At 36.8% G+C, this 25,649-nt stretch overlaps 1 protein-coding gene and 1 long non-coding RNA gene across 4 annotated transcripts in view; one reads left to right on the plus strand and one right to left on the minus strand.

Moving 5' to 3' along the window:
- LOC144334557 (uncharacterized) overlaps positions 1–25,649 on the plus strand; it is a 177,302-nt gene that overhangs the window by 85,337 nt on the left and 66,316 nt on the right. The window lies entirely within an intron of this gene.
- Positions 4,745–25,649, minus strand: part of BBOX1 (gamma-butyrobetaine hydroxylase 1) — a 91,643-nt gene continuing 70,738 nt past the window's right edge. For all 3 annotated transcript variants that reach the window (XM_028833552.2, XM_015114605.3, XM_028833553.2), the window contains exons 5-8: positions 16,427–16,532; positions 11,880–12,076; positions 6,609–6,775; positions 4,745–5,129 (exon numbers count right to left, since the gene is read on the minus strand). In XM_028833552.2, coding sequence (XP_028689385.1) covers positions 4,969–5,129; positions 6,609–6,775; positions 11,880–12,076; positions 16,427–16,532 — 631 coding nt within the window. In that variant the 3' untranslated portion in view covers positions 4,745–4,968. The remainder of the gene's footprint in view (positions 5,130–6,608; positions 6,776–11,879; positions 12,077–16,426; positions 16,533–25,649) is intronic.

Raw genomic sequence — 25,649 nt, forward strand, 5'->3', positions numbered from 1 at the left:
ACAGACAGTTGAGGCTCCTGCCAGGCCCCTTGGATGGTTTTTACCAGTTTACTGGGTAAGTTTCTGGGTGGGTTCCTGGACAGGGTGGCTTGGAATCAAGTTATAGTACTGCTTCAGAGTCTGTATCTGAGAGTGTAGCCTGTATGTCTGCCTCCAGATGTACGGATATGTATGCCACTTGCTGGGCTCAGGGGAGCCATTTTCTAGGGCTGCTTCAGGATCTGCAGTCTGACTGAAGTTGGTAGACCTGCTTCTTGGGATATGAATGGGTATGTTTTTTGGCAGGTCCCTGCAGATGGGGACCATTCTTGGTCTGCAACTGAGAGGGGCTGGAGTCAAGTTGCAGGGTTGTTTCAAGATCTGCTATGAGATTGAGGTGGGCAAGTCTGCCTCCAGGGGCATGGGTCCTGGTGGGTCACAAGACTGGAGCTGGGTCACAGGCTGCTTTGGTGTCCTCAGCTGACTGTGGTCAGCAGGCCTGTTATCTAAGGGATGGAGTGGGGGGTGTGACTTCTCCTGGGTCCCTTGGCAGATGGTACTGCTGGCAAGACCAATGCGAAACAGGTGTGTATCTAAGTCCGTAGGAAGATGGGGACTGTTTTGGGGTCTTTAGCTAGTACCATGGTCAGTGAGCCCTACACCTGGGTGTAGACTTGCCTTCTCAAAACAGCCCTCTTTGGTCTTGAGCTTCACTGGATTTCAAACCTCCTACCTGGTTCCCAAAGCTTCTACAAAGGCACTTTTGTCTGTTGATGGCTGCCAAATTATAGTTGTTGTGGAGGGATATGAGTGGGAAACCTCCTGCTTTATTATCTTGCTGACCAATCTTAGGCTGAACTTTGAAGGAAGAAGGGGAGTTTTCAGGCATAAAGGGTGGTAGAGCAGGGTATTCCAGACAGCTGGAAAAAATGTGCAGAGACTCAGAGGTATGCTCCAAACCATAAAGTCCAACCAAATTACATTTTCATTGCAAGAAATTTTGGTTCACATCCCTCCTCAAAATGTTATTTAACATAAAGGAATATTTTTGTTTATAAAATACCTCTTGTTTCACAGTTTAAATTCCTGAAGAGCAATTACCCTCAGCATCACCCTGTTTTTCTATAGAATTTCTTTTTTTTTGTTTGTTTAAATGCTTTATACCAATATTCGTTTGCCGGCCCTTTAATGGTTGACTGGGGAGAGAAGTAGAGACCAATGAAAATACTTTGTGACATGTAATTCTGGTAACCTGTGGAGTTATTTTGATGAACTAGCCAAGTAGCTAACATTCTCCAAGTCAAATCAGAGAAATGGAACAGAGAGTAAGAATCCATACTGCCAAATAGAGGTAAATTCTAATCCAACTTACATCAGGTCTATTATGAGTTTGGAGAGAAGTCAAATCTTTAGACAATTATATCCAGGAAACCTAATCATCTTCAGTTAGCACCAGGTGCTGTAGCCCATAATATGTCATGTCCTATATAACACTTCAGAAATTGTTTAACTGCATCCAAACCTTCTGTCTCTCTTTTCCAGGACAGAAATAATATTTGCGATACAGAAGGAAACAGCCAGGCCATGGGGTAGTGTAATGGAATGCTGTTTTTTTTTAGAGACAAAATATAATATGTAAGAGATTTATCTGATTTTGAATATAAGCCTTCTCTGATTCTGAGTTTAACTGATTCTATAAGCTAGGCCAATATCATTAGCTTATCATCAAACCATTAGGAAGGTGACTTTGGTCACATCACTAAATGTCTCCATGAAAACAAATGATGATTTCAACTACCATCTATATACTTTGCAAGTGTAGATGTCTAATTCAGATTTCTGTTCTGTAGTCTATGTGCACATATATTCAACTGTCAGATGGAATAGCTCAGTGGCAACTCAAGCTCAGCTTGTTCAAAATTGATTTTATTGCTGAACAAACTTGGTCCTACTATTGTGCACAACCCATTTCTCCTAACTATAAACTGATAGGACAACAAGTTAGACATCTCCCTCATTCTTTACATGCAGTGGGTCAAGTCCTCTAGATTTTTCCTTCTAAGTATCTCTCTACTCCTTCTTCTAGTATTCTAATTCAGTGCTCCTTAATTTTGCATCTGGCTTCCTGTAGTAACCTCATAAATAGATTTATGGCCTTTTCTCTTGCCCATTTACAATTCCCTTCACCATGAAGCTAGATGAATCTTTAAGAAATGAATATCTAATCAAGGCACTTTGCTGCTTAAAAACCTTTAAATGGCTCCTAATTGCTTTCAAGATGAAATACTAACTCCTTAATGCAACATGCATCTAGACATTTCATGATTTGATCATTGTTTCTGTTTCTACCTTCATATATCCCTTTTCATCCTAAATCACCCTCTTCCTCTGCAAACTCTGCTTTTATAACTAATTTATAGTTAATGTCTATTGAGTACTAACCCTCATCCTGGAACTATGCTAAATGTTTTATATCAGTATTTTCCAAACTTCACTGATGATGCATATCACCTGGGATCCTTGCTAAAAATATAATTCCTGGTCCTCATTCCAGACCCATTAAATCATAATCCTCAGGGAATGATCTGGGAAGATGTATTTTTTACAAAAGCACCATGGGTATGAGTTATCAGCCGAGAAATTTGAGAAAACACTACTTTACATGAACTTTCATTTAATCCTCATAAAAATGTAATGGGATAAGAACTGTTATTAGTTTCATTTATAGATAGAAATAATGAGGCTTAAGGGGAACAGTAACAGTTATTTGTCCAAATATTCATTATTATGGTTTGAACCTAGGCATACAACCCCAGAATTCACATTACATCGTAATCTATTTCTTTCACTTGTAAGTCAACACGTGCCATGTTTCCACTCTCAATTCTCTGTGCCTCTTCTGCCCTTTAACTTGGAGTCATTTCACCATCTTTGCCTGGAGAACTACTATGAACCTTTATAATTCAAATCAGACTGAAGGTTTTCTTAGCATTCCCAGTCTGGTTTGGTTGCCTTCCTGGAGGTCATTCTGTTAACATGGCACATTATAATCTATATCCTCATCTGTTCCCCTACCAGACTCTAAGAAGGTACATTTCAAGTCCTTTGGTATTCTTCTTTTAGCAGAGTGCCTGACATATATCAGATATGTGATAAGTATCTGTCAAATAAGTAGAAGTATAAGAAGTCACTTTAGCTGGGCAAGTGCCTTAGGTTTAGATGCTATGAATGGATGAATCTAGGGTCACTCCAGAAAATTACTTGTTTTTAGGTATTGAATGTTGTGTTTAGAACCAGGCCATGCCTCTTGAATTTACTTGTTTTTATTCTAGGAGCATTTTAGGAGGTATAGGGTTGAGAACCCAACTCATTCCCTTTGTAGTTCAAAGGAATCAAATGCGTGATATACTACAGTAGACCAAATCAAGACCAGATGATAGAAAAGGACAATGAGGACCCCAGAAAGGGGCAGTGTTATAAGGGAAGGAGGAGTCTTGACTGGAGATGTGGACTTCATACCAGAATTCAAAGTGTCAGAGTGGTGTGCCCACATGGGATAAAGGTGGTTTTCATCTAGACTCCCCATGCAATGGGCACACTTTGTGGAAATTGAAGTGGATGTGGAGCAAAAGTCAAAACAACAATGGAAGTAATGTTTTCACTTGGTCTTGAGGCAACAGGTAGAGAGCTCTGCAATGGTGGCAATAATTAAGACTTTTTGAACAGGAAGCTTGATTAGGTCCAAAAATTTATGAACTACCAGGATTTCAGCAAATGGTAATGCTAAGTCTTCTTGGCAGGGGTAGAGAGAGACTGGATTCAATAAGAGTAGGACTTCCATTGCTGGCAATGACACCTGTGTTCCATCACTAGGGCAAGGCAGTGACTATGGAGGAAGCTGGGACCAACAGGTAAAGCTGTCCAGAGATGTGCAGACATCATGTTATTCATAAGTAGTACATATCTCTTAGTTTTTCCTTTTCCAGTTGTTAGTCAAAAACAAGAAATGAGGAGATCTGATTCATAGACACATTACATGGAAGCAATACTGACAGTGGTTGGGAGTATTTATTCGGGACAAGAGAAAATTAGACTAGGCTGAGCACAGTGGCTCACGTCTGTAAGCCCAGCATTTTGAGAGGTCGAGGCCGGCGGATCACCTGAGGTCAAGAGTTTGAGATCAGCCTGACCAACACAGTGAAATCCTGTCTCTTCTAAAAACACAAAAAAATTAGCTGGGCGTGGTGTCAAGCGCCTGTAATCCCAGCTACTTGGGAGGCTGAGGCAGGAGAGTTGCTTGAACCCAGGAGGTGGAGGTTGCAGTGAGCTGAGATCGCACCATTGCACTCCAGCCTGGGCAACAAGAGGGAAACTCTGTCTCAAAAAAAAAAAAAAAAAAAAAAAAAATTAGTGAGACTAGATTTTCTCTTTATTAGTCATGTTTCGATGTCATAATTTAGGTAGTAAAAGAAAATGTTGGAATCACTAAATTGGTGAGGTCTGGAAATTTGGATAATAGAATTCTATAATAAAAGTGCATACAACAGATCTTTGGAAATATAAACCCTTTTTCCAAGCATGCTAAACATGGTCATATGCAGTCTTGCAAATTGAGATCCTACAGGCAACAGGGTAAAAGCATGTTTTGAGACAAGTTTTATTTGAAACGAAAGGCTTATTTGAAGAAATGTTTCATTTGCTACAAAAACTATTTGTAGACATTCTGGAGATACTCATATATGGGCAAAAGAAATTAGAGTAGGCATGCAACAGAGCAGAAAAGATGCTTTATTTGCAAAAGAGTGGTGAAACATCTAAAAAGTTGACATTGTATATGATTACAAAGTAAAGAGTACTCTTGTGAGAGAAGTTACATGTTCATTGTTAAGGAAATTATATGTAAATGACAAAATCATGGTCTGTGAATAATGTGTCATATCTTACAAAATATACTCATTGGAATCTTCCTAAAATTATCTACGGGAGACTTCAGTTTCCATTCTCGACCCTCTGCCTTAAGATACGAAGCCTTGACAGGACCACATCCCAGTCAGCATAAGCTCCTTCTAGATGGCGGGATATCTCAGTTCCTGCTTCATAGCTACGTCGGCCATGAAGTAAGCGCCAGTTATCAAAAGTAATCACGTCACCTAAAGAAAAGATTTTTTTCAGTATGAATAATTGTGTTTTAAATGACTTACAGAGCTAGAAAATGTAACATGCAAAACACAGCTGCTACTTGGTTCACATCAAGAATTATCGCTTATTTCTTTACATGAAACTGCACATTTACTTTTCCATACAAATCAGGCCACTGGATGCAAACTGCTTTAGGCCTTATGACAGTTCAACTACCTAGCCTGGTAGTCTCCTGAAGGTACTTTAATCATTCTTACTTAAAATATTATCTCTGTGTAAAACATCTATATCTTTTTGACTGATCCATACCTGATTAGAAATATTTCTTCAGCCGGCGCGGTGGCTCACGCCTGTAATCCCAGCACTTTGGGAGTCTGAGCTGGGCAGATCATGAGGTCAGGAGATCGAGACTGTCCTGGCTAACACGGTGAAACCCTGTCTCTACTAAAAATACGAAAAAAATGAGCCAGGTGTGGTGGCAGGTGCCTGTAGTCCCAGCTACTGGGGAGGCTGAGGCGTGAACCCGGGAGGCAGAGCTTGTAGTGAGCTGAGATCAGGCCACTGCTCTCCAGCCTGGGTGACAGAAAGAGACTCGGTCTCAAAAAAAAAAAAAAAAAAACCAAAAAAAAGAAGAAAACAAAAAGAAATGTTTCTTCTCAGTTTAACAGCTTCAGAAAATAAAAAGGATAGTGACATTCTTGGTTTGTCTTCTGTGTGCCTGGTATTTTAGGTAACATTATTTCTAAGCCTTATAAGAATCCTGAAAAGAAAGTATTCTCTCATCTTTTTCACACATGAAGAAACCGAAGCTTTTAAAAATTGAGGAATTTACCCAAAACTACACTGCCATTAAATATTTGAAGCTTGGATTCTAACTTGTATTTTTTTGTATTTTTTCCCCCCATAATGTTTTCATTTTATATGTTGCCATTTTTAAAATTAACCTGCTGTGACTGCATGGCAATGGATTTATGGAGATTCATATTAACTTATTATACCAAAGATCAATTAAAAGTATATACAACGGAAAAGAATCTTCCATTTGGCCAAATCAACAGCAGAGCGAGATTATGCCTTTTACTGTAGATGCCAAAAGCCTCAGGTTTGATGGCACTTTACTGAGTAGAGATGGTCCAGAAAAAATATAATGCTTTCTGCTTTTTTAATTTCAAATAACTGGAATACTTAGGTACTACTTTATTTCAGGTAGTACTGTCTCCATTAGTAAGCCCAATGAGTAAGCATTACTTGTGTGTGTTAAGAATAAGAATCATGAGGATATTTTTATTTGTTTATCATGATAGAATAATTAAGCATAAACCTCAATGAGGGCCAGGAGTCTACTACTTAAGCAAGTCAGTTGCTCACCAAGATTCTGTTGTCGGTGTTCTATGTGATACCTGAGAAAAACTGCTCTGGATATAATTCTAGATGGTTAAGGTTGAAGAAAATCCATGCTTTTGGTTGTTTGAGAAAATGTATTCACTGACCTGGATACATCTTGAAGGTAAACTTGGATTCTTTGCTGTTCATGAGGTCAATAAACTCCTTCAGAGCAGCATAAAAAGGTTGAACTCTTTCAACAGGCACATCAAATACTGTGTCCCTAGTTGCATTATTGAAGTTGATGCGAACCACTTGGCCTTTATCATCTAACCTGTTTTATTAAGAGAAAAAGTTAATATATAATTCATGAAATATCTATTTATATTGATAAGGGTCAATTCCTCTTCAAAGATATTTTTGAAACACCATATTAAAAAATCCAAATACATGTACAGAAGATCTTAAGGCTACCTGTGGTACAATGTATTCCTTGTTTTTTCATTCATTCATTTAGATTTTTTTCTAAATCTTACTACTTCAGTGCCAGGAGAATTCAACTTAAATTAAAATAAGTATTACTGAGAGATTCAAGTTAAAAATTTTGTCATGCTTGGTTAAAGTCATTCACTCTTTGTTATTCGAAACAGGTATTAAAATCCTTTCATGTCACAAATTTATAGGTCAATTGTTCTATGTGTTTCATTTATTAAGGTTCTAAGTGTGATGGTTTTATTTGGGGGTTATGATGGGAAGAAAATTCTATTTTTAAAATGGTTTGAAATGCATGATTCTAATTCAATCCTTAGTTTACAGGTGGGAAAACTGAAGCATGAGAAAAGAAGGGACTAGCCTGAGGTATATTCTTTCCATCTATTTACTCATCCTACCTATCTTAGTATTGAGGCTTCCAGAAGACAGTGCTATATCTCATTTAATGTTGTATTCCTAGCATTCAACATAGAGCCTGGACATAACAGGCAGTTAATAAATATTTGTTGCACATGTCACTCTCTATATTTTTTAGTACCTTGGGAGGGCACTAAGGTTTTTGTTTTGTTTTGTTTTTAAGTAATTTGAGAGCTCTTAATGTTGTGATCTCTATTCTCTTTCTTAAAATATGGATTATCGCCATGCCAATGTAAGGTAATACAGCTTTTAATAAAAGGAAAGAAGGTCGGGCACGGTGGCTCACACCTGTGATCCCTGCACTTTGGGAGGCCAAGGTGGGCAAGGCAGTTGAGGTCAGGAGTTCGAGGCCAGCCTGGCCAACATGGCAAAACCCTGTCTCTACTAAAAACACAGAAAAAAAAGCTGGGCATAGTGGCACATGCCTGTAATCCCACCTACTTGGGCGTGGTGGCAGGCACCTGCTTGTACCTAGGTGCCAGAGGTTACAGTGAGCCAAGATTGCACCACCACACTCCAGCCTTGGCAACAGAGTATGACTCTGTCTCAAAAATAAATAAATACATAAATAAATAAATAAATAAGGAAAGAACATTATTTCTTAGATTTGAGCTTTGGTGGTTATAATTAGCAAGACATGAACATCACCCAGATACAGAGGCAAAAAGAGGAAACTGTTTTATAGCTTATTGGGAAGGTGGACCTTCAGACAGTTTTAAAGTGTCGATCAACTTTATCTTTTCTTTAGGTAGAAACAGGATGAAGGCATGCAAACTGAAGGTGGTCAAGGATGGTGGCAAAGTGCCTAGGATTACTCCTGGGAGCAGCATCCTAGAAGGACAAGTGCAGGAAGTGGTAATGAGAACCAACAACTGACCAGGGCCCAGGCTTTGTCAGTCAGACCAAACACATTATCACATATACCTGGGTTTGGTGACCTTGGTTTGGGGTTTGGGTTAGATTTAGTGAATATTATCAGCAAATGGGGAAAGATGCCATTGACAGTGAAGTACAAATTGTGACTATCAGGGCCCCTTGTGCATGGTGGCTCTGGGCCAAATGGCAATTGTTATGGTAAACTCAACAGCTGGTGATTAGCACCAATTTTTTGCTTACTGGGTAAGGCCTGAAAACTACCTATTGAATCCACACTGGGAAAGAAAGTAAAAGGAAGGAACAGGCTTTCAAAAAGGCTCTTAGACTCTTAAAACGTAAATTTACATGTATTAATAACAATACAAATGTGACTCACTAGGTAATGCAGTACCCTACCCGCTTCCACATGCTTTCACATAAATCAAGAATTTTGAGCCTTTTGGATACAGCTTTATGTACAAAGAATCAGATAGAAGGTAAGTCAGCAGAAAAGACCTCTAGGATTTAGTGGAACAGAGAGTACACGACCTTTCAATTACCCTCTTAGAGTTCATGCTGCTGGTTTAAGACCTCTGTCACGGTATCTGAGGCCATTTGCCTGTTGATATTACCTTCAAGATTCTAGCCTTACGGCTTCTGACCCACTTTTCCTCTTTTTTTTTTTTTGGTTCTTGTTATGTGTTCTGTACATATAATATTATTGTCTGTGTCATCCACCAAAGGATGTCATGACTTTGGAACTTCTGGGGGGTCATCTGTTTCAGTCACCCTCAAGATCTGCTTTATTTTTTTCCCACTATTACCATAGCTCCTTGATTTGAATAGTTATGCTAATTTTGAGCTAACTATTCTAGAGTCCTTGGGTATATCCTCATGTATCAGTGAAAGGAATTTTGTGATTAATAAATGTAATGACAATCAGAATTGGATGCCTCATGGTATACTAGATTAGGTTTTCATTTTTAAGAGTTTACCTATATAGAAAAGTAATCAACTTTTTTTGTGTTTATAGTGTAACACAGTCCCTGCTTTCTTTTACCTACTGTTTACCTGAGAAAACAAGACACAATTTTATTATTTAGCATTCTCAGCAATAATAGAGGAATGGAAAGCAAATTTTGTTATAAGATATAGAGGGGACATTATTCGGAGGATTGAAGAATGTTAGAGGAGATGGGTAGCTGGTACCTTGAAGACCAACCTACAATGCAGAATTGAATGTTAGCAAGAAATTTGATGCCTAATAACAGAACAACAGGGTCTAATGTTAGTTTGCATGCTGAGGAAAGGTAAAAAGCCACAAAAGATGGGAGTACCTGGCTATATATTAGCTATACATAAAGGACAAATTAATTAAACTTAAACCAACAACATAATGGCTGCGAACCAGCAAAAGCAAAACATTATCAATGATGTCAACAAAAAACAACCAAAGAAAGGACTTTAAAATGATCTTCTACAGTTTGTGTTGTGAGTACTCCTCACTAGTGGCAGCATTCTGCCTCAATGATAGATACAATGTTTTATGGAACTTGCATTTGTTATGGGAATGCCACTACGGTGTTGTCTACCATGTCGTAATTTATGAGAATCTGCAGGAAAAATTTATTTCAGACTTCAAAAGCATCTTGCCTTGTAACTGATTATATTCTGTTTGCTTTGGTTTCTAGAAACTCAGACCTGAAATAGAAATCTCTCCCCAGTGAGTGTGTTGGACTTCATGCATATTATAGCTAGCTAAAATTTATTTTGCATTTTCTAAACTAGGCGCAATAGTAGGGGCTTCCATATATTAACTCTGCAATTCCTACTTCAATCATGTGTGGTAGTATATTTTGTTTTCTTTTTTTTTTAACTGGAAAATATACTGTGGATCAGCACGGGTAAATAATCACATAAGAGATTACACAGCTGGCAGGTAAAAGACTTGAATTTACGTGATTGAATTTGTAATTGATAGGATAGTTGAGTCTCACCGTCATTATTTTTGCTTGTTTCTTTATTGGTTTATTTTTCTTTGTACTGAATTATAACTAATTCAGTCAGCAACATAAAAGACATTTTTGTACTAGGACATACAAATTTAAAAATTTAATTGCAAAGTTTTTCCTTTGATCAGGATCTTGCAGCAGCTTCTTATTTCACTCAGAGTAAATATTACCGTTATAATTTGCTAACAAGACTCTACAGGAACTTGTCCCCATCCGACTTCCTCCCCTAATACTTGCCTCCTTCACTCTGTTCCAGTCACACTGGTCTGCTTGCTGTTCCTTGAACACCGCAGACATGTTCTTAGGACCCTCTTAGAACTTTTGTTCCTGCAGTTTTGGGAAACTGCTTCTCTTTTGAAAACTCCCTCACTCCTTTAAGTGTTTGCTCAAATCTCAGTAAAGCTTTCCCTCACCACACTGTTTAATAATGCAAGTTCCATCCTTGCTAAGCCCTACAGATTCCCCTTATCTTGCTATGCTTTTCCTTTTTTTTCTTAAGCACTTAACAGTTTTTAACATTTATTATAATATGCTCATCTGTTTAAAAATCTTTAAAATTTCCCTCCCCCATTAGAGTATAAGCTGTATGAGGGGAGAAATCTTTGTTTTGTCCACTGATGTATTCCAAGTACCAAGAAAAGTGGCTGGTCTCAATAAATATTTGTTGAATGAATAAATTAATGTACTGGGGATTTAATTATTTTCTAAATGAGTTTATTTTCATACCATTTGGCTGTTTCTCTTAATGGAAAAATTTAAACTCAATTCTAAAATTATACCCCCCTACCAAAATTAATTGAGGTATTATTAAATAAACTGTTGTAGAAACAAAATGTAAGATAATTTGCAAATAAAAGGATAAATTTGTGGCCTTTGTAGGTACTTGGAAAAATCATGATAAAATAATATTTAATAAAAAGAAAAGGAGAACACAAAATGTTCTGTGTAGGTAATATATGATCTTTGTTGGCTTAGCATCTCTTTGGGGAGTCTCCCTGTTTCATTCTCAGTCCGTGTGGTTCAAATGAGGCTGACCCTGCTCCACAGTTGAACATGTGATCCAGGCATGGACAATCAGGATTCTCTAACCCATTGACCATGATGATTGGTTCAGGGATAGACTTGGACAGAAATTAGGGAGTGGGTCATCTAGCTTTATTGTAGGTATTGGGAAATAAAAGCGTTCTTTGTGGTGTGATTACTAGCTCTAAGGACAATGAAAACTTGGAGCTTCTGCTGATCATCTTTGAAAATAAAGCTAACATAGAAGATTGCAAAGCTGAGAAGAAAAAAGGGACCAATATCAGGTGACATTGTTTAACTCTCGGATCAACCTATTTTGAGTTATATTATTTCACTTCTGGCCAAAAGCTTTCTGACTAGTATGATCACATTGATTATAGCTATGTAGAACTTATATTCAAAAAATGAAGTATACGTGAAATCTTAGTTACTTTTCCTTTAATATTAGTTAGGAATAAATTTTATGTAATTTGATAAAAAATATTATAGTGAAAATACTATCACTCTAAAATTGGGTTAAATGTTAATAAAAATAAAGCTCTGAAGTTCACTGAAGTTTTGTTCTGTTTAAACTTTAGATTAATGTAGTTTTGCTGTCAATTGTTTTATTGCTATGGGAAATTTATAAGTAGTACTTACTCTATAATTTTGTGTTTTGATTGTACAGAAAAATCACAGTAATCCACTCCAATGTCTGTAAAGTCCACGAAGGTAGAGGATAAAATCTGAAATGCCTGAGGATTATTTTGTTTTAGCTTTTGGCACACATTAAACCCATCTACAATTTCTGAATCACCCCCTGTGACTGTTTGCTTTATGCAGTGAAGAAGCTGAACCTACAAAAAGAAAATATGCATTATTAAATAAATATTAAATTAAATTTTAATTATTAGAATTAAATAGTCTTCAATAAAATAAAATAATACGCATGCACCATTTTTTGATACTGTGTTAAAGATTCAAAAGGCTATGAATAAACCAAAGCCAACAAACCTTTTTTTGTTTTTGTCTCTCTTATGTTATCGGAAAACAGTTGGGAAGAAAAACGTTGCTTATAATCAATACTGTATAGTTCAAACATGTTACAGTTGAAGACATAGATGCAGGCATGATAATGCTCATTAGCAAACAAAAAGCACAGCTTGCAAGAGCTGCAGAGATGGAGCACTTGATGTTAGAGTAGGCAGGGAAGGATTTCCAGGGGAAGAGGCGGGTAAGTTAGACAAAGGAGGATAGATGAGATTTGGGTTATGCAGAATAGAACGAGAAAGCAAATCAGGTGACAGAAATAATGATGTGCAAAAATGCACAGTTCACTGGGTAATAAAAAGTCTGGCTATAGCAGAGGGCCATAAATAGAAAGAGTGAATCAGGTTGGAAGGGCAATTTGAGGCCTCATGATGGAGAGTCTTAAATATCAGATGAAGGGCTTTTGTACTTGTGCATAGAGGGAATTCACTGAAGCCTTTTGAATACGAAAGTAATGTAGTCGGAACTGAGCTGCAAAGTATTAGGCCAGTGGTGTTATATAGGATTATGATTTTTTTTTTTTTTGAGGAAGGAACTGGTCAGAGTAGCAAAACAATAGCATAACTTTGTTTTTGGAGGATCACAGTGTTCTTTAAATCCTTTTAGATTTTGCCATCATGAACTGACAGAATATTTCAAATGCTAATTTTTAAAAAGATTAGCTGATGTTATTTACATATATCAAAGCCCATTAATACTTTCTTTTGTACAGTTACACTTTTAATACAATCTTCCAATAGGAAAAAGATGATGGAGCCTGATAAAACTTTTATTGCTAGGTTAAAAGGCAAATATATGCCTGTCAATGTATAAAACCCAATTTTACTTCATGTGAGTCATTCAGAACCCAAAATATTTTCCTTCTAAATGTTACTTAATGCAGCATGTGACTTCTGCAAAGACAGTGAGTGAAGCAACATCTCTGTTTCATTAAAGATATGGTGACTTATCTCTGCCCCACATAATCCAAATCGATCAAACTGAACTCTCAACAGGTAACTCATTTTCCAGATTATTTCATCTGTACAGAAAAATATATTGGTTTATTCTATTTGTTATTGAAAATATCAAACCTTGGCACAACTCCCCTGGAATAATTCAAAATGGAAATTTGAACAATAGTACAAACAGGTTGCCTATATTTTATTATTCTAGTAGAATCTAGACATTTTAGGAATCATCTATTGTTTAAAAATCTCCTATCAAGTCACTTAGTTTGAATGTTTTATTTACTGGACACAAGTACAAGTCTGTTGCACTTCTTTGCCTCTTTATAGCATATCTACGACGTCTGTATTACATGCAACGTGCATGTAAGTATTGAGATACAAAGTATTGAGATACGAAGAACTGTGAGTCAATTCTTGTCTTTAAGAAGTTTGTAAAGTATGATAAAATCTATAAATATTCTATTTTACTACATAAATTATAATAAGTGGAAATTCCAGCTCAGGATCTGTGTGGTGTGACAGAAAACTATATAGAGGCCTGGGTTCAAGTCCAAGTTCCTCCTTAATCAAATGCCACCCTATAAAATTATTGAATCTTGCCGGGGGTGGCGGCTCACGCCTGTAATCCCAGCACTTTGGGAGGCCGAGGTGGGCGGATCACGAGATCAGGAGATGGAGACCATCCTGGTTAACACGGTGAAACCCCGTCTCTACTAAATATACAAAAAATTAGCTGGGCGAGATGGCAGGCGCCTGTAGTCCCAGCTACTCGGGAGACTGAGGCAGGAGAATGGCGTGAACCCAGGAGGCAGAGCCCGCAGTGAGCCGAGGTGGTGCCACTGCACTGCAGCCTGGGTGACAGGGCGAGACTCGGTCTCAAAAAAAAAAAAAAAAAAAAAAAAAAGGTGTTGAATCTTGTGTTTCTACCTTAAAGGAATATCAAGAAGAGTCAGATAAAATAATGAAAGTAAAACTGCTTTGAAATAGTATAATGTGCTATGAAAAAGTCACGCATTTTATTGTTCTTCAGGAACATTTATGAAGCCATTTGATCACTTTTCCTTAGGCTTCGAATTTTAACCCAGAAACAAAACTTAAATTCTTAAAAGACAGAAGATAACTTAAAAATTCAAACAAAACTTTTAGTTTTCTAGTCTCATTCTTTAGTCCTTATTCCATCCAACTCCCTCAATCTATCTTTGGAAGATGAGCTGAGCTGATTAATTTGACTCTTAACCCTAGGGTTTTAGAAAAATCTGAGCCACATTTAGAATAAAGTCACGTGGTATGTCTCCTGCCCCCAACCCTTACACCAAAAAGTGTCTACAGGGGTCATTTTACTGCCACTTAGTTCAAAGAAATCATGTGGTGTTTTACAATCAACAAAATAATTTAAAACATGTAAAGTCAAATACTAGACTAGCGTAGCCAATACTGGCAAAAACAATCGGTAACAACAAGGGTGCAGATAAAACATGTTCAGTGAAGATAATGAAAAAAATGGGCTAATTGTGATTTTGGCCCATTTCTCCTTTGTTAACTTAAGAACTGCCCAAATTTTCATTTACCTTTAAAGATGCAGATTTCTATGTGGTTATTTCACATAGTCGAACTTAGCTCTAAAAATAGGGATGGCATATCTTTAGGAAGGTAGTTTCCTAACCACTTATTTTTGGTGTAATAAAATGAAGGTTTTGTAAAAATGTAGCTCATTTAGTAAAATGAAACTTTTGTAAAAATGTAGAGAAGGAATGTCCACCCAGAGATTCTCCTGGGGATTTGTGGCTTCACACTGAGCATTTCCCTCCTTGACAAGGAATGTGATAGATGGGATGTTGGATGGTTTCCAAAAATAGCCACTGTTATTCTGTTCCTTGTAGTCACACAGTTTGTAATGCATTTTTGCAGCTTCCTCCATAAGGGGTCTATTTCCTCACCTCCGGAATGTGGGCTAGATTGATTACTTCCTTAGACCAATATAACATTGCAGAGGTGACTAGCCTAGGCCTTGAGAAGCTGTGCAGCTGTCTGAAAATTCTTCCAGTTGCCATATGCATTAAACTTGGGCTAGCCTACTGGTGGTCAATAGACCAAGTGGAGCAGAAACCAGCCATCTCAGTGAAAGTCAGTCGGTCCCAAGTCAACTTAGAAACCGATTGCAGGTATGTGACTGAAGACAGGAGCTGCCTAGCAGAATACAGCCCAAATTGAAAAGACAAGGGCTAAGTAAAGGGCTATTTTCTTAAGCCATCAAGTTAGGGAGTGAGTTATTATTTTTTTTGTGTTACACTTTAAGTTCTGGGATACATGTGCAGAATGTGCAGGTTTGTTACATAGGTATACAGGTGCCATGGTAGTTTCTGCACCTATCAAACTGTGATCTACATTAGGTATTTCTTTTAATGCTATCCCTCCCCTATCCCCCCAAACCCCCGACAGGCCCCAGTGTGTGATGTTCCCCTCCGTGTGTCCATGTGTTCTCATTGTTCACCTCCTACTTATGAGCAAGAACATGTGGTGTTTGGTTTTCTGTTTCTGTGTTGGTTTGCTGAGAATGATGGTTTCCAGCTTCATCCATGTCCCTGCAAAAGACTTGAACTCATCCTTTCTTATGGCTGCATAGTATTCTATGGCATTTATGTGCCACATTTTCTTTATCCAGTCTATCATTGATGGGCATTAGGGTTGCTTCCAAATCTTTGCTATTGTGAACAGTACTGCAATAAACATACATGTGTATGTGTCTTTATAGTAGAATGAGTTTTAATGCAGCAGGAGTTAATGGGTATGAATGATGCCCATGTGACTTGGAGGGAAACCCTACATTTTGTTTACTGATTCCATTTTCTCTCTTAACTTTCTTAGAAATATATGTGCAGAAAGACTTCAAGATTTACTACTACCTTAAAATCTGTCTTAGCAAAGCAAAAAAAAAAAAAAAAAAAACGCTAATAGTAATTTCTAGGAAGAACAAAGAAATGTTGTTGTTGTTATTGTTGTTTTAAATGTATGAAATTCTCTCCTTTAGGAAGGTGAAGATATTTAGGATTTAGGTACCGAGATTTTGTGAGCTTGGATTGTGTTTGGAGAAAGAAAATTTATGTAAGACAAACTACCTGGTGAAATATGTAATCTTCTAGACTCAAAATACAAAAAGATATCGGTCATTGGCCTGCTTTGTGGAAAATACGTTGAAGCTCATCTTACCCCAGGTGGATGATGGAGGGCTGGATAATCAGTGTGAAAGCTTAGCTTCCCAGTTGTGTAAGCCACATTGTTTGCATCGATTTTGTCTTGCACTTGCCAAGTATGTCTGTAAAATGCAAGAAACACATGTTTAAACAGGTTGTCACTAAGCCAGAGGAAATGTGTTAGAATGAATTTGATATGTGGGGAGAAATGGAAAATTTTCATTTGTTGAAATAATTACCATAATGACTATGAGCGAGAAAAGGAACCTGACTTTTCTCTGTCTAAAGTCACTATTTCAGAATTAACATCTCCTCATTTTTCCTCTCCTCTCAACAAGAGAGTACTTTTATACATCAGTCTATTTTACAGTTTGCAAAGAAGTATATATGGAATTGTAGGTTATCGTTTTACTGGCTTAATGCATTTTAAAAAGTGATTTATTGAGGTGAAGTTCACGTAACAGAAAATGAATCACTTTAAAGCGAACAATTCAGTGGCATTTAGTAAATTCACAATGTCGGCAACCACCACCTCTACCTATCTAGTTTCAAAACGTTTCTATTACTCCAAATCAAAACCTTTTATTTCAGAAAGCAGTTTCTTTACATTCTACCCTTCCCCAAGACATTGGTAATCACTAATTTGCTTTCTGTCTCTGTAGATTTACCTATTTTAGATATTTACCATAAATGGAATTATATAGTAAGCTCATGCTTTTAATGTTATATCTAAGAATCCACTGCCCAATCCAAAGCCATGAAGATTTACCTCTATGTTCTCTTCTAAGAGTTTTATGACTTTAACTCTTATATTTAGATAATTTGTTCATTTTGAATTAATTTTTGCATATGATATGAGTTGTGGGTCCAATTTAATTCTTTGCATGTGGGTATTCAGTTGCATCAGAACAATTTGTTAAAGAGATTGTTCTTTCTCTATTGAATGATATTGGTATGTTTTCTGAAAATCGATTGGCCGTAGATGTGTGGGTTTATTTCTGGACTCTCAAAATTCTATTCCATTGATCTATTTGTCTGTCTTTATGCCAATATCATGCTATTTAGATTACTGTAGATTCATAGTTAAGTTTCAAAATCAGGAAGTGTGAGTCTTTTAATTTCAGTCTTCTTTTTAAATATTGTTTTGCCCACTTGGAGGCCCCCACAATCTCATATAAATTTGATACTGGCTTTTCCATTTCTAAAATAAGAAAATGATACTGAAACTTTGGTAGGGATTGCAGACTGCTTTGGGGAGTATTGACATCTTAACAATTTTATGCCTTCCAATCCATGAATACAGGATGCTATTCCATTTCTTTAGGTTTTCTTTAGGTTTTCTTTAATTTCTTTTAGCAATGTTTTATAGTATTCATTGTACTAGTCTTTCACCTATGCGATTAAATTTATTCCTATTTATTCTTCTGGATGATGTTGTAAATGGATCTGTTGATTTCCTTTTCAGATTGTTCATTGCTACTGTATATAAAGACAACTGATTTTTGTGTTTTGATTTTGTACCCTGAAACTTGCTAAATTCATTCATTAGCTTTAGTAGCTTTTTTTGTGGGTGGATTTTATGGGATTATATGTAAGTTCATACCATCTGTGAATAGAGATAGATTTACTTTTTCCTTTCTCATTTAGATGCCTTTATTTCTACTGTCTAATCGCTCTGGCTGGAAATGTTGGTGCAATGTTGAAACTCAGTGGTGAAAGCTAACAGTTTCGTCTTGTTTCTGCTCTTAGGGAGAAACTTGTTTTTTTTTTTTTTAACTTTTAGATTCAGGAGTACATGTGCAAGTTTGCTATATAGGTAAATTGCATGTCACAGGGGTTTTGTGTACAGAGTATTTTTGTCACTCAGGTAACATATATTGTAGCTGGTAGGCGGTTTTCTTGATCCTCATCCTCTTCCCCACCTCCACCTTCACAAAGGCTCAGGTGTCTAGTGTTCCCTTCTTTGTGCCCACGTGTACTCAGTGTTGAACTCTCACTTCTAAGTGAAAACATGCTGTATTGGGTTTTCTGTTCCTGTGTTAGTTTGCTTAGGATAATGGCCTCTGGCTCCATCCATGGTGCTCTAAAGACATAATCTTGTTCTTTTATGTAGCTGTATAGTATTCCATGGTGTAGATGTACCATTTTTTTTTTTATTCAATATATCACTGATGGACATTTAGGTTGATTCTATGTCTTTGCTATTGAGAATAGAGTTGCAATGAATGTATGCATGCGTACGTGTTCTTTATAGTAGAACAATTTATATTCCTTTGGGTATACACTCAGTAGTGGGATTTCTGGGTCAAATGGTAATGTTTTTAAGGTCTTTGAGAAATTGCCAAACTGCTTTCCACAATGGCTGAACTGATTTACTTTCCCACCAGCAGTGAATAAGTGTTCCTTTTCTCCACAACCTCACCAGCATCTGTTATTTTTTTAACTTTTTATAATAGCCATTCTGACTGGTATGAGATGGTATTTCATTGTGGTTTTGATTTGCATTTCTCTAATGATTAGTGGTGTTAAGCACTTTTTCATATGCTTGTTGGCTGTGTGTACATCTTCTTTTGAAAAGTGTCTGTTCATGTTTTTTGCCCACTTATTAATGGGGTTGTTTTTTGCTTGTAAATTTGTTAGAGTTCCTTATAGATTCTGGATATTAGACCTTTGTCAGATGCATACTTTGCAAATATTTTATTCCATTCTGTATGTTGTCTGTTCACTTTGTTGTTAGTTTCTTTGGCTGTGTAGAAGCTCTTTAGTTGAATTAGGTCCTATTTGTCAATTTTTGTTTTTGTTGCAGTTGTTATTGTTATATTCATCATGAAATCTTTGCCAGGTCCTATGTCTAGAATGGTATTTCCCAGGTTATCTTCCAGAGTTTTTATAGTTTTAGGTTTTACATTTAAGTCTTTAATTCATCTTGAGTTGAATTTTGTATGTGGTTTAAGGAAGGGATCCCATTTTAATCTTCTGCTTATGGCTATCCAGTTATCTCAGCACCATTTATTGAATAAGAAGTCCTTTCCACATTTCTTGTTTTTGTCCACTTCGTTGAAAATCAGAGGGTTGTAGGTGTGTAGCATTATTTCTGGGATCTTTATTCTGTTCCATTTGTGTATTTATCTGAGAAACTCAATTTTCAAATTACACTCTCGAAACTTTTGCTCAGGTCAATAAATAAAACTTTAGGTACCTATGTATGCCCCATCGCAGTCGCAGACACTTCTGCCTTCTCCAAAGTAACTATGACTGTGACTTCTATAGTTATCATTTCCTTGCTTTTCTTTACAATTTTATCACCCAAATGTTCATCCAAGGACACTATGAACTTGCTCATTAATAATAATTGTTATATGTTTTAAGTCTATTAATCTACAAGTTTTTCCTTCAAACTGTGCTCCTTACAATTGTTGAAGAACTTAGGGAATTTGACCTATAGAGTTTCCCACAGTCTGGACTTCATTGAGTACGTACTCATGGTGCAGTTTCTGGGAAACTGGCAGCGAAATGCAGAGTCTTCGACAGTCTCTATTCTTTGGCAAAGCCACAGATAGCAGTATGTTCTTGTATTGCAAGACACATAATGCCTGGCTGTGTTCCTTTTTTGATGTTTGTACTGTTCATGTTCAATGGCTATATTCGTTAATTCATCAAGGGTTTCAAACAATGAAATATCAAACTGATACTCTTTTTAAAAAGATTTATCACTCAGAATACTTTTAAAGGGAGCCACTTTTCCTCATCCACTATTTGGTTACTCAGTATAACAGCTTACAGAGGGATGATGAAATAAATATTTGATTCTTTCTCTTTCTTTACCATTTGTAATATAACAAATTTGTTTCCTATCATTCCAAATTGAATAGTTTAAAAAATATGATGTATGAAAATATATTAAACTAGATAGAGGTGATATTTGCACAAAATTGTGAATGTATTAAATGACACACAGCAGAATATACTAAATAAAGCTAATTACACTTTAAAATGGCTATTTAAATAATTTCAGCTTTTAGTTTCAGGGTGTACATGTGCATGTGCAGACTTGTTAGATGGGTATATTGCATGATCCTGAGGTTTGGGGTAAGATTGATCCCATCACCCAGATACTGAGCATAGTACCCAATGGGTAATTTTTCAGCTCTTTCCCTTTCCCTCTCTCCTGCCTCTAGTAGTTCCTAGTGTCTATTGTTGCCATCTTTATGTCCATGAGTACCCAATGTTTAGCTCCCACTTCTAAGTGAGAACACGTAGTATTTGGTTTTCTGTTCAGTTATTAATTTGCTTACAATAATGGCCTCCAGCTGCATCCATGTTGCTGCAAAGGCTGTGATTTTGTTCTTTTATATGGCTGTGTAGTATTCCATGGTGTCTATGTACCACAAAATGATTAATTTTATTGTCATGATACATTTTACCCAAATTAAAAAATACCTTAGCTTAAAAGCTAAAGAAAAGATGAGTTAAAAAAAGAACTAAGGTTACTTGCAACTCTGTAGCAAGAAAACAAACCATTATTCAGACTTTGTAAGCTATTATCCTTGGAAGATCCAGACAATGTGTAATTGAAAGGAGGCCATGTTTAAAAATAAACCAAATATGGCTTGAAAAATGTCCACTATATATACATGCCATTTGATTGCTGTTATAATGTCTATTAATATATATTCATATGCATCAAATTATCTTTGAATAAATAAACATTGAACACCTTTTTTATTTCAGTCATTGATTTAGCATCAGAGATATAGCAGGGAACAAAAAGACAGAAAAGTAATTGTTAAATTTAATAGAGATAGGTTCTACAAAGAAAATGAGGCAAGGTAAAGAGATAACGAATGGGGCCAGAGAAGTATTTTTACAGAGATGATGCTGTGAGAAGTGTTCTATGAATAGGTGACATTTTCCCCACAGAAACCCAAGCAAAATAAGGGAAGGAGAAATGTGAATTTCTGGGAGATGTATTTTAGGCAGAGGAACCCAAAGTGAAGAGGTTTTGAGTTTGGAGTATGTCTAGCGTGTTTGTGGAAGAACAAGGGCAGAACAAGGGCAGCATGGTTGAGACACAGTCACCAGGGAATCAAGAGTGGGAAATGTACCAGATGCACAGAGAGAGGCCAGTTTCCAAAGGGCTTTGGAGTCTAGGATGAGGACTTGAGATTTTGGTTTACATGTGATGGGAAGCCATTGTAGTTTTCCATTACGTAAATTATACATTGGAATTGTCGTTTCAAAGAATTGCTCTAGCCTCTGAGTAAGGGGTAGATGGTACTGGGAAAAAGGTGGGAGGAGGGAGAGATAATGGCAACCAGTTCTCTCCTAAACATGGGAATCATGATGATTCTCTCCTAACCATGGCTACATGCATAGGAGAGAATGATTGCATTTGATCTTGAAAGGTAGAGTTACCAGGATTCTCTGACAAATTGGATGTAGGATATGAGAGAAATGGAGTCCAGAATGATGCCAAGGTTTTCAGCTTTAGAAACCAGGTGAGGGAGGTCCTATTTATTGAGATTCACTATATAACAATTTATTATCTGGTTGAGGAGGAAGTTTGCTTCACCTAATTTAAAAAACTTTTAAATAAGTGCTTTAAAAAGTCTCCATTCACATATGGACAAATGAGCACACAAAAGATGACCTTTGGTCTGGATGTTTTAGCTTCCCAGAAAGTCACTCTAGGCTGGTATTCTACTCTGCCTCTGGTATTCCCCCACACAATACGTACTACAACCCTATACAATACATACTACAAGCAGGCAAACCTTCCTAGTGCTTCATGCTCACTTTGCCATTTCTCTGTCAGAAGCTCTTACTGATTCTTGAGTCCCAGAAGGATATAATTCAGTGCTGCTGATCCAGAATTCAAGAACCCAATGCAATTTTCTAACCTTGCCAACTATTGCCCTATTTAAGTCATCTGTTCTAATCATGTTGATTTTAGCACTACACACTTTCCTGCCTTTTTTTCTGGTTTCTTTTTCTACCCTTTTTTTCTGTTGTTTTCCCCATCTCTGTAATCATTAACGAAAATCTAGCTCAAGTTCCAACTATTTCATAATCTCAATTCTAGAAAAACTCTTGGTCTTTAGGTTCAAACTGCACTGGCTTCAAAGCCTTGGTTTCTAATTCACGACTATATAATCTTGGACAATCCATCTATTATTTCTGAGCCTCAATTTATGTATTTGGAAAATAGAACAATAATGTATTTCAAAAACTTGTAACAAATAAGAAAGTCTATGTCTGACACACAGGAGATGCCCCATAGGACTTTTCCTTCCTCTCATTCTCCTAATTACCCAGTATTTACTCCTACACTCAGAACTCTCATAAGCATGTTTTATTCATCTCATTTATTAGATCTGAATTATTCATCTCATTTATTCAGATCTATGTGTTTTATGAAGATGGTTATAATTTTTAAAGAGTCTAAGCTCATTTAAATATACAAATACATAATTCTGCTTCCTCTTCTGGACTGTAAACTCTTTTAGTGTACAACAAATACTTTTGATCTCCTACCATTAACTAAACCAGTGCCAATTCTAAAGCAGGGAACCAATACATTTTGACTGAATGAGTGTAAGCAGGGAGGGGGTGACTTTTATGAGCTTTCATTTTCATACGGTATATAGTAAAGGGTATTAATAGGGTGGTAGTGGCAGCAGGAGAGTGGGAATACAATCTATAATCTCTTCTCACATGTGGAGATATTTTTCTTAATGGGAAAAATAGTTCCTTACCTATTCCCTGGGATTGAAGATAAAATTGACTATTTTGCTCTATGTTTCTCATTTAAAATTAGGGTAGAACACCTGATAGATATTTCACTAAGGGTCAAGCAGCCATCCATATGTGGCCATGAACTGGAAACAGGCTGAGTGAAAAAAGATGAGGAGTATTACAGTCTGCTGCAACTCATTTCAAACATGAGTCAGACAATCCATTATATTGCAGTGAGAGTCGCCAAGAAATACTTGTTCTCTATGAAGTTCATGTCACTCCATAGACCATACAAAATACAGATCCAGATGACTGTCAACACTGGCATTTGAAAAATAGTCAACATGTGAGAAGAGATTTAAGGAGGTCAAAAAGGTAATTTCATCAAGGTGCAGAATGCATATCTTCTGACTAAGAAAATGCTGCTGTTGACATGATCAACAGGAAATGACCACTTGGATTCTTTTTCAAGAGTGGTGATGGTTTTGCATTGATTCACCTACATACTTTTTCCTGGTTCCTTCTATGATCAAGGGTAAACTGACAGAATTTTACTGCAGCCCAAACCTGGTTGAGATTCAAGGTGTAAGCATTAGACAGAGAACAGATCTTTTCTTTGACATTAATTGGCCTCTACAGGGATGGGGGTCTGTGACTTGGCTTCACCAGAGCAGTTCTCTGACCCTCTGAGCTAACTGGTAGGGAATGATAAAACATTTATTAGACCTAGAGTGTCTTAGGCGCCGTATAGGATGTGTAGCCTAAAAGTCTATGCTCACATCTTATGATAAATCCCATGAAAGGAGCTCACCAATTCCAATCATAAACATTCTCTTAATGGTCATAGCACAAGTCTGGAAAATCCTAGAAATGTCATCTGTTTTACCTTTCTACCTTGTCATAGAAATGAATCATGCCAAGAAGTCTGCTACTGATAGTTGAGGACACTAAGTTCTTTCTTATGCATCCCAAATCCACATCTCCAAGAAAACACAGCAGAAATCAAATGCAAACATATTTGCAACATATAACCCTGAACTTGCCTGATCTTGAAGCTAAGCAGGATTGGGCCTGGTTAGTACTTGGATGGGAGAAACAGGTGCAAATGTGATTCATTGGTCATGAAGGAACTTTTTAAAAAACCTAATGGTGAGGCCTTGGTGAGGTGAAGGTGTATTTACATGCCCTTCTCATTCGAGACAGATTCTAATGCTATTCCAAGTAAGGCAACAACTCAAGCAGATTACTAAGAATGGCCGTGACTGAAGTAGAGGTATGGGACCAGATTCTTTTAAAACTGAAGAGGCAAGCTCAACATAATATCTTAATCCAGTGGTATAGACTTGTTTACTATTGTGCTAGGGTGAGTCACTGAAACTCTGCAAATTATCCTGCTTTTATCAAAGATGCTGTTTTAAACAAACCTAAGTGTTTCCACTGAGCCACTTGTGTCATTCTCAACATTTCACTAATCTCTCCGTTACATTTTATTGTCTATTCAATATTTTTTGTCAAAAGCTCCTGTACTTTAAATAACTTTTAGAGACTATTTCATGAGATTGAGTTGAATGCTAATTTACTAAATTTGCCCAAACATAGATGACTGCTCATAGATAATCAAGATATTAATAATGTTTTGTGACAAATTCGGTTCCTTCAGTGCTTGTGGAATACTTGAATATTGTTTTTGCTGGATTTGTTCTTTATATCTTGGTGATGTCTTATTTTTTAAAAATGCAGTGTCATGGGATTTGTTCCTTATACCTTTGGTGATAAGTTTTACGCTTCTTTTTTGAGTCAGGGTCTTGCTCTGTCACCCAGGTTGGAGTGTGCCATGGTGTGATCATAGCTCACTGAAACCTCAAACTCCTGGTCTCATGTAATCCTTCTGTCTCAGCCTCCTGATTAGCAGACATGTGCTACCATGCCTGGGCTAATACACTTTTATTTTTATTTTTGTTGGGACAGTGTCTTGTTCTGGTGTCCTGCCTGGTCTTGAACTCATGGCCTCAAGCCATCCTCCTGCCTCAGCATCCCAAAGCACTGGGATTACAGGTGTGAATCCCATCACCTAGCCAACACTCTTTTGATTAATGGTTCACACTTAGAAAATCATGCTGGATTAATTTGTAAACTTTTCCTTTTTAAAAGTAATTTTTATATGAAAGGAGGTTTTATGAGTGCAAACCTGGATTTATTTTTACTAACAGTTGTAACCTCTGATCCACTTGCTGCAAGCTCTCTTCATCAGATAATGTAAGAATGCCTTCTTTTGAACATTATTACTCATCCCATTGGATCCAAAATACAATGCCCATATATTGTTTATATTGTAAAATTTCAATATCAAATATGATCTCCTAGCTAAAAAGCAAAAAATACATTTTGTAGTTAATTCATCAAAGGAATACTATATTGCTTACTCTAGTTACAGCACTTCCACGTATGAATTCCTAGATGCAGTCCCTCACCAGAGCTCCATATATTTATTTTTCCATTACCAT

Source organism: Macaca mulatta, chromosome 14 (assembly GCF_049350105.2).
Source record: "Macaca mulatta isolate MMU2019108-1 chromosome 14, T2T-MMU8v2.0, whole genome shotgun sequence".
Lineage (NCBI taxonomy): Eukaryota > Metazoa > Chordata > Mammalia > Primates > Cercopithecidae > Macaca > Macaca mulatta.